General features: G+C 41.8%; 1 protein-coding gene across 1 annotated transcript; it reads left to right on the forward strand.

The window, feature by feature from the left end:
• The first annotated feature begins 494 nt into the window (after positions 1-494).
• On the forward strand, positions 495-9572 carry dcaf13 (ddb1 and cul4 associated factor 13). The gene is made up of 11 exons (XM_071902458.2): positions 495-668; positions 1644-1843; positions 1933-2040; positions 2125-2214; positions 2428-2583; positions 3346-3423; positions 3522-3604; positions 3719-3883; positions 4290-4425; positions 6913-7076; positions 8353-9572. The coding sequence occupies exons 1-11, from the start codon at positions 599-601 to the stop codon at positions 8438-8440; spliced, it is 1338 nt and encodes a 445-aa protein (XP_071758559.1). The 5' UTR covers positions 495-598; the 3' UTR covers positions 8441-9572.
• Positions 9573-10453: the final 881 nt, after the last annotated feature.

The following is a 10453-nucleotide window of genomic DNA, read 5'->3' on the forward strand; positions in this document are numbered from 1 at the left end:
TTATTTTTAATGTCAAGTCAATCATGCCACTTGGCTCTGATACTGACTACACCGACAGTCAGTCAGCACGCCAAATAAAATGTCTCGACAAGTACAATCCGATGGGAGAAACTACTTTGATTGCAGTTCCACAATTTGGCCGCTAAGTGGCAGCAAACACTAACTGCAACGCGTCAGGCTACGTGCCTGTCCCCAGAAATTTAGTCAAAATAAGAGGGTTTGGAAATTTTGCTGCCAAATTATATTAGATACAGGGTCTCAGTGAATTGACACTCATGACCAAAACACAACTTTTTTTTTTGTCAAAAGCATACAAGTTTCATTTTTATTTTGAAGGCCAAATCACCTCGCTTCCTGCCTTGCGCTTGCTAATTTTAGTAACTTGACGCAGCTTCTTATCCTTCTGCGCCTAGGAAAAGTGACGCAACCTGGAGGACTGGATATCCCACAATGCAACACAGCCAGATGAAGTCACGTGATTTCACCTACACCAACCAACACATGGCCAAACAAGCCAACGCTTGCTAGTTTTTCTTATATAAATATATTTAAAAACCTAAACCTTTTAAGAGTACGTCCGTTTCTGTTCAGCCACGAAATGAAAGTCAAAGTTCTCTCCAGGAATCCGGACGATTATGTCCGGGAGACTAAACTGGATATCCAGCGTGGTGAGTGGTAAACTTTAAGCTAAGCTAACCAGAGTTTGCCAGTAGCAATACTGAGACGTATAACGTTAGGCTAGCCACCTCATGAAACCTTCAGCTCTCTCACCGGCTAAGAATATGTTTCATTAAAGAGTCAGATACCCTCACTACTTCAGATTAATGGATGAATTACAATGTCACACGACAAATGTTCATGCAAACATCACGTTTACAATCGATAACGTTATGTTTATTACATACAGAAGGGGCAGCAGGCTCGATAATATTTAGTTTGCTAATTTTTGGAACTTGCATTGCTGACAGCTGCTCATTAATTTGTATTGTAAGATACACACAGTCCATTAAGCTATGACGAAAATAAGATAACAAACTTCAGTGGTCTCTGTGGTGAAATTGTGTTCTTGCAGCAAAGAAGACCAGGGTACTGCAAAGGAAAATACAGTATAAATAACAATAAAGCAAATGGATCGTATTTATATATAGTGTAACTGACAATAACAATATTACAACACATTAACTAATGTTAATGAATGAAACACTATGAATTATAACGCACAGAGTGCAAAATAACAGCAGTAGAGCAAACTGAGACAAGTGAGAAATTAATGAAAAATATGTTCATATGATAAACAAAAAATGAAATATATACAGTGTGAAAATATAGGAAAATTCCTAAAAAAAAAAAAAAGTGAATTTTCAGCATGTATACAGGGTATGTAAAGTATGCATATAATTGCAGAAAGCCTTCGATACAGTATGTGTTTAGGTGTGTGTTGTAAAAAAAAATATATGTATATATATTAAATTTACAGAGTAAAAAAAAAAAAAAAAATTTGAGAAGGGGCACAAAGCATGATAATATTTAGTTAACAAATATTTTGAACTTGTATTGCTGGCAGCATCTTATGAGTTATTTTTGTAAGATAAGTATTTAATACATTGATTATTACCTGATAGCCCATTATTGTGTGTTTTTAGTCCCCAGAAACTATGACCCGACCCTCCACCCGTTTGAGGTGCCCAGAGAATACACGCGGGCCCTGAATGCCACTAAGCTGGAGAGGGTGTTTGCCAAGCCTTTCCTGGCCTCCCTGGACGGCCACAGAGACGGAGTGAACTGCATGGCCAAGCACACCAAGAGCCTCTCCACCCTGCTCTCTGGCTCCTGTGACGGGGAGGTAGATATGCATACAATGTCATCAGTATTTGCACATTTTTCTTGATCCTGGTGTGATTTCCAATGATAAATGTTTAATTTGCTCCTCAGGTGAAAGTGTGGAATCTGACCAAACGCGAATGTGTCCGCACACTCCAAGCACATGAAGGTTTTGTTCGGGGAATGGTCGTCCGCTTCTGTGGCACTTCCTTCTTTACGGTAACTGCTAAGAAGATTCATGATTGTTAAGAGTTTTTCAACTGACAGCTTATGCTTTACACAGTGGTGTGTTGTGTGTTACAGGTTGGTGACGACAAAACAATCAAACAGTGGAAAATGGAAGCACCGGGCTATGGAGAGGAAGAGGAACCACTCAACACTATCCTGGGCAAGGTATGGTCGGATGGCATCTGCATCATTATTACTGTCAAGTTATTACTGTGAAGTGTCATTGAGCAAGACACTGAATCCCTGCCAGCTCCACAGAGGCTGTCCTGTAGCTCGCCCTGACCTCTGACCTCCCTGGAGGGGGTGGCAAGTGATCCTACAGGCATCAATAAAGTATCACATTATTACGATGATTGAAATGTTTCTTCACCCCTGCAGTCGGTCTTCACGGGGCTGGACCACCACCAGAAGGACGGTGTGTTTGCGACATGCGGCCAGCAGGTGGACATCTGGGACGAGCAGAGGAGCAGCCCAATCCGCTCTTTCACCTGGGGTGTAGACAGCTTCAGCTCGGTCCGCTTCAACCCCGTGGAGGTGAGCCACCATATCACAACAGGCAGCCCAGCCTCCTAACATAGACGTTTATCTACAAGGCGGGACAAAATAATGGAAACACCTAACCCTATATGAGTATCAAGTACTTATTAAGGAGTAGCCTTTGCCTTCAGAACAGCTTCAGTTCTGCACTGTGTGTGAACTCATCAGGCTATATTACATTGGTTTCCATTGCTCAGGGGTCCCGGTGTTGTGTCCCTTACACCAGGATGTGCACTTTTGTGTGTTGGCCTTGGATACGCTGGTGACTAAATGGCTTCCCTGCCGTAAATACCAGCTTTGTGAAGCTCACGAAAGTATAGTTTTTGTTGAGACGGTGCATTGGAATCCTAAATTTAGCTTTGAATGTCAACCTAATGAACGCATATCTGAATTGTTGAATTGTTGAATGGTTGGAGCCAGACCTACTTGTTTTGCGTGTGTTGTCAAGATTTTCAAGACTGTTTCAAGACCCCTTTCTATTGGGCCTCTTTGGAGCTCTGTTAATTGCCCCATTGTTTTGAAAATATAATATATAAAAGTAGTGATTTACTTCAAAGTTTAAGTCCTTTCTGTTATTTTGTCTTTTATATTTTGTGTATGTTTGAGGGGACAGAGTATAATAGAAACACTAGGAAACCGCTGCTTTTAAATTTTGAGGAAAGGGAAGGCAGCGTTTGGCATTTACCTCAACACGTATAAATGAAAATCCCATTGATGCTTTTAAAGTTTAAGACAGTAACAGCTTTTGTCTTTCCTCAGACTGAACTTCTTGCAAGCTGCGCCTCTGACAGAAGCATAGTGCTGTATGACATGAGAGAATCAGCACCACTTAAAAAGGTAGGCCTCCACCATGTGCTGTACAAGCTCTTCCCCTTATCTTTTCTCCACGAGGGGATGTGATGTAAACATACTGAAGTTTTCATTTTCTTCTTCAGGTTATCATGAATTTGAGGAGCAACACATTATGCTGGAACCCTATGGAAGCATATTACTTCACATGTTCCAATGAGGACTACAAGTGAGTTGAGGATTACTTGAGTGAGAGAGTGAGAGCACATGTATTTTCTTCATTGACTCTTAAGAACTATATTCCTAATAGGACTAATTTGGCTGTCTTTTTGTCTGTCACCAGTCTGTACACATACGACATGAGGCACCTGGATCAGCCGATCTCAGTGCACATGGACCACGTCTCCGCAGTGTTGGACATTGATTATTGTCCGACTGGGAGGGAGTTTGTCTCGGCCAGTTTTGACAAGACCATTCGCATCTTCCCCAAGGACAGCGGCCACAGCAGGTCAGTATGACCATTAACACGTGGCAAAAATTGCCATAATCATTGCTTTGTCATTTTATTATGATAGTATTACTGTTACATACTTTTGTTTTACAGTACTTCATTATAGATTTGCCACATGTATTTAAACTTTACTACTCTTGCTCGTTGATTCATCAAGATGTGGGTTAAGAACCATTACCAGAATCAAATGCATTATTTTCATCAGTTATATAGGATGCTTATGATGAGTGGGAGATCATTCCTGTCCAGCATGATAAATCCCGTGCATCGTGCAGCAGGATTGTGTATAACTGCATATTTTGGCTGCTTTATAACAGCCAAAGAAGTCATTATGAAGCATTAGCTGTTGTCACCATATTGAGTGTGTCTGGTGTGTGTGTGTGTTTGCCTTTCTGATGATCAGGGAAGTCTACCACACCAAACGCATGCAGCACGTCATCTGCGTCAAGTGGTCGGCAGACAACAAGTACATCCTGAGTGGCTCTGATGAAATGAACATTCGAATGTGGAAAGCCAACGCAGCAGAGAAACTGGGAGTGGTGAGTCCTGCCGTTCCTCCTCTCAACACAGGGGGAGATGTCACACCAGGATTAGATCCAGTGGCTTAGCCGGTTAACAGACCACGATGGCACCTTTTTAAGTTCTGGCATATATTTAATTGTTGATGTAAGCACAGGTTGGCTAGTTGGCCATACATTCCTTTTTTCAGCTTTATGTGATCCATATGACAGGTACTAATTATTGATTAGTAATTCATGATCACACCACATGGTCAATGCATTAAACAAGCTGCCGGACTCCCTCTAGTGGGTTACCTGTGCTTGACCTTGTTTTATGAGTTAGCTGCATTCTTCAACACGGCCGTGGCCCTGTGCCCACCTCAGCAGGGTAAGAATGGGCGAATGTGCCAGGAGCAGCGGCGGTGCTGCTGCCAAGTGCTCTGATGGATGCTGACTTAGGGCAGAATCACTCTCAATAAGTACAATGTACCAATTGGCACAGCGGCCCTCGTGGCAGATGGAAGTCCAAAAAACTCAAAAGCTTGTGCAGTTGTTCTACAAATCACTTCCGAAAGACTCAGCTGCGAGACTGAAACCTGTTTCAGGCAAATCTCCACCGGCTTTAATATCTTAGTTTGTGAGCATCACATGTATATGATTTTCAGATAACATAAGCAGGCTATGTCAGCAGAAATGTAGGCTTTAATGTCATGTTTTGCCCAACTGACTAATAAAGCTTCTTTAAAATGCTGGGAAGTGTTCCAATACCCAAAATGCCAGTTATGGATGAATAATAAAGATCAATGGCATCTTGTGTGCCATCTCCAATAGCCATCTTTCATTCTTAATCGGATTCACTCTTGCTTATTCCCTTAATGCAGCTTCAGAGTGGAAAATTGGCCAACTTTTGGCACTTGTTTTACTGTCACTGTGTAAGAGGAGATTTATTCGCAAGCTTTGCACTTAAATAGATCAGACAAGCCCTGCTCCTATCAGCAGTTTAAATCGGCCAATCACTTAAAGCGGGGCACTCTGAACATAATGAAGCATTAACAATCAAGTTGTACTGAAGGGGTCTTTAATTACGGAGAAATGCTGAATCAAGGCTATGTCTCTGTTTGAAGGCATCACACTGGACTGGTCTTGACTCCTCTATCAGCTGCTGCATATCACTGTTTTCTCACGACTTTCCATGGAGTGACATTTGACCCCACAGTGTACATTAGTCTTTTTTTTTTTTTTTAAGGTGGCGAATGAAGCACCTCCTATGATTTTTATCTTTGAAGGGCAAAGTTTTTCATGTTAAAATGCTCATTATGTCACTATGTCATATTTAAATGTGTTGTATGCTATTTTAAAGGCAATTTTTCTGGGGGATGTAGGATTTTTTGAAGGTTTCTGTCAGAAAAATTTATATTTTCGTTATGTTATTTTTTAACGTTTCTGCTAAATAAGTATGGTAATGTAGGCCCTCATTAAATATGACTCTTTTAAACAAAGGCTGAACCTTGTGATTCGAAGGCCTGACATGGCAGGACCAGTCGGTGTCACCCTGTTCCTTTTCTGTCTCATCACCACGTGGTTGAGAATTTCCTGAACAACGTTGAACGGGCTGACCAGTGTGTCCAGGGGAAGTAGTTTGGTCCAACAGGATCAGCAGCTAAGAGCTCTTCTCAAACAAATTGAATCTGAGAAAAATCACTGCTTTTAATTAGAATAAAAGCCCTGGAGGAGGGCGCACTTACAGAGCCTCGGCCAAGAAGAGTCAGAGGGGCTGATGGTTTTTATGAGAGAGATGGAGAGGGAGGGAGGTTGTTGAGCTGTTGTCTTCGCTTTTTAACAGACATTGATTCAGATTTGAATGTGCAGGTTGTCAAGCTGAAGTTACTGCTCACTGTACTGGCCAACATTTTATGATGTGAACCAGCATACCGTAACTGTCACTAATGGTGAAATGACACACAGGTATTTAACATGCATATCTTGCTGCTGACAACATTGTCTGTGCTGAATTTCCCAAGGGATATAAGCTACTGATCTTTAGGTTTATATAGTTGTATTTAAACTTCCAGGTTTTTTTCTGTTGAAGCTGCCCCTCGTGTCTGTACAGTAGATTATTAATTTATTCAAATGAGGCATCTGCATACATGAACAGTACTGATTTCTGTTGTTAGCCATCCATCTGCTCTACTGCTATCTACTTTCCATCCTTCCCCTCTTCAGTTAAGCGGTCCTACCAGATAATGAAGCATCTTGCCCACTTTCTCCTGCAGTCAAAAAATGAAGGGAAAAAACCTTTGAAACTAATCACTGTGAAGACTGTTAGTCACTGGAAAAGTCGAGGTGTTTTGAGGGATCAGTGCTGTATATTTATCCTCTTTGCTTCGCTTTGTTGTCTTATTCTCTTTCCAAATCCACTCTCATTCCCTCTTCATTTTCCCATCATTTTCTCTCTTTTTCTTCACTTCTACACCCTGTCTTCATACCTCCTTCCCCCCCCCCCCCCCCCCCCCCGCCGCCATGTAGCTGGCCCCCCGAGAGAGGCAAGCCGTGAACTACAGTCAGAAGCTGAAGGAGAAGTTCCAGCACCACCCTCAGATCCGACGCGTCGCTCGACACCGCCATCTACCCAAGTCCATCTTCAGCCAGACCAAGGAGCTGCGAATCATGAAAGAGGCTCGCCGCAGGAAGTATGTACTCATTTTTTTTTTTCCTCCTCCTCACTAATTCAGCATGGCGGCTCCCTGTCTAAATATACTAGGGAGTGTTTAGGGCATTGACACTTTGGTGAAATGGGTCTTGTTACCACCAACATCTTGACCGGATCAGTGAGTGTGAGAAGCCAACAACAGACACTGGCTGCCATAGATATCACAACAACTAATTACTATGATGTTAGTTTTGATAAGATTTAAAGGTAATCCTCGAGATCCTGTCGCTTGGTTTTATTTGTTGTTGTTTTGGAAAGACCTACCAGACACCGGGTGTTTTAGAACAGTAAAGGTAAAAGCTTACATGAACTGGTAAGTGCTTCCTTTAGGTCAGTCCATGTGAAGAGACCGGTCTTAGCTGGATTGTCCTACACTGAGAGCACTGGTCTCTCTTTGTGGACTGGCTGAAGTGCGAGATACCGTCTTCTCAACTTCCATGAACTCAATTTCAATCGATGGTAGAGAGTAGCAAAATGGACATTTACATGAAAATATCCTGGATTATTACTTTAAGACATAGAACCAGTCGTCTTATCTTAAGAGCGTTTTTAAACCTTTGAAACTGCAGTGACTCACTTGGCTTTTGAAGATGGTGAAGATTGAGGAAATTAGTCGCACAAAAGTGAACTAGAGTAACCCTACTGCCACTATTTTAGCTTTTGGCCAACATCACCAGTGCAGACCGACTCAAATCCCTGTTTTCAACATAGGTAAGTGTCATCCTGACCTTTGCTCAGGAGTGGCAGGAAGTCCCCACTGTGTCCATGTAGCGGGTTTGGTGACTTGGACTGCTGCCAGGATGGGTCCGACCTACGCAGTCACACCAGCCTAATGGAAAATATTACCGATGGGACTGTCCCCTATGACTTGGTCTAGATAGGCCTTACATACTCATTTACAGCTTGCATGGTGGATTGATTGTCCCAGTTTGCACTGCTGTCCAGTGAGTCATAGCTCAGTCCGTGGCTTTTCTTTGTTTTTTTAGATACTGACACTATTATGATACGCAGACGTGTGCTTGGACTGTGAATGATTTACCATCTATGGTTTATGTATTATTTTCAGGACCCGTTAGTGTGACGTAGGTGTTAGGTCAACAATCTCGTTCAGTCTCATACTCGCTCTCTTCCTCCTCCTCCATCTGTTTACTCTGCTGATGTCCTCCTCCCTCTCTCCTCCGTCCGTTCCTGAATATTCTCACCAGCAGATCTCCTCGGCTGGGTTATTCATGGCTCTTCCTCTGTGTGTTTTCCAGGGAGATGAACGTTCGCAAACACAGCAAACCCGGAACTGTCCCAGTGGTGTCGGAGAAGGAGAAACACGTTGTGACCGTGGTCAAATAGAAGAGAATAGAAGAGCCAGTGGCTGCCATCAAGAGATGAGGTGGAGCCCAAGACATCCACATGGGGACATATTAACGCAGCTCTCACTTAAAATAAAAAAAAAACTTTCTTTGGTGACATTTGTCTTAGGGAAGGTTCTGAATACAATCAAGATATTTTTTTTAATTTTGAGAGTGAGCTGCATCTTGTAATTGTGCGAGGGACTCTGAAGTGACGTGTTATACAGGGCAAAAGGACCACTGCATTGTTCTGTCCACATACACACACACACACACACACACACACACACACACACACACACACACACACACACACACACTGTAAATGCATACAAACACACAACTGGGAAAGCTTTTCCTTTAGCCTCCAAGATCAACTAAATCTCCTCATGTGAAATATGTGTCATTGTTATTAATAACACCGTGCCTTGATGTGGTGAGTCCAGAAAAAAATTATTTCCAATGCCTTGTGCTATTTGGGTGAGCGTCCATGTAGAAGTCTGGCTTGTATTTTGGAGGAAAAGAGGGAGTGAGTGAGAGCAGGTTTGTCATTAAGATTATCAAGTGGCCACTTGCCATCACAGAAGCCACAGCCACCACAACAACTTCAGAAGATTACATTATTTTGATCTGGTTATGCCAATTCTGACACATAAAAAGAAATAACAAAGTACATAAGAGTGTGAGCTTACGTGGTACCTATTAATATACTTGGAACAATTCATTTTCATCATGGTTTCATTCAATACTGGTATCATTTACTTGTAGGATGTTCACCAAATGTGTTCCAGTCAAATTTAAAATTGCCATCGGTGGTACGTTCGATAACCCCTGGGAGGTGTTTTCTCTCGGCGGAGTTCCTGTTTCCCTTTTCTTGCTTTTTAAGTGACACTTGCCAGTCTGCCGGAAATTGATTCCTAAGGTTTTTGTGAAATATTCATTCTGAAACTCCCATAAACACCCTGGATTAAAGCACGGGCAAATCATTACTGACTGTAATGATATATTATCGTGACCATTGGAATGTGTCTTCACCACTTTTTTGACCGAGAAAATACTACACTTGTAAACTATAATATGGGATTTGATAGCTTACCTACTTTTGTGTATTTGTAAATAAACTTCTAAACTAATTTATGCTTTTTATTTGTGTCATTTGGAAGATTTCATGTGCTAAATCATTCAGCATGCTGACTTGACATCAAGTTCCCTCTGTTGTTTGACTTGTTGCAGGCAAATCACTCTACTGGTGCTAATTTACTTGCGGCCCTAATGAGGCAGAGACTCTATCCTCTTAATCTCTGCAGGCTTTAACCTTCCATGCACATGCCGTCTTTGATAATCCTATCAATCCTGGAGCCTGAGAGGGGTTTGACTTGGGGAAAGGGTTGGGGATCAAGAGGAGGGATTTTAGCCGGGGTCAGAGCTGAGAAATAAGAGGTAGGGGTGAAGTAATCTAATGAGTATGGGGTTTGGTAAGGGGCAAAGATGGACGAGAGGCTTTGTGAAGGAGTCTTGAGTTTACACAATGATATAAAGAAAAGTGGTTTGATCCAAAACAGGGTGTGTGAAGGTCCTGAAAAACTCAATGTTTTAAGTTATAGGCCTACTATCCAAACTCAAAGCCTTAAAAGGTGTTGATTAAAGGTAAATATAGAATCTGAAGTCTTCAATTCAGTTCTAGAGGTATAAATGTTGGGTTTTTTTTCTGGTGATCCCAGTCAAGTGGACCTATATTTTAATATGTCCACAGTTGTTTTCTTTTTCACTTTTACTTCAATGGCAAAATTAAAATCTTAAACGGTCTTGATGAATCTTGCAGCCACCATGCTCAAAAGAAGCCTCAATGAAGTCTGATTCTCGTTGTACAATACAACAACACAACTGACAGGCCCTTCCCACAGGGCGTGTGTGATTAATTGTTTGGGCTTATAGTTTTCATTTACTTATCAACACTGAATTTCTCACATCTACTGGCAACATCTGTAGCCAATCTACAGCAGCCTACATAAAA

The sequence above is a fragment of the Centroberyx gerrardi genome, chromosome 12 (genome assembly GCF_048128805.1).
Source record: "Centroberyx gerrardi isolate f3 chromosome 12, fCenGer3.hap1.cur.20231027, whole genome shotgun sequence".
Taxonomy (NCBI): domain Eukaryota; kingdom Metazoa; phylum Chordata; class Actinopteri; order Beryciformes; family Berycidae; genus Centroberyx; species Centroberyx gerrardi.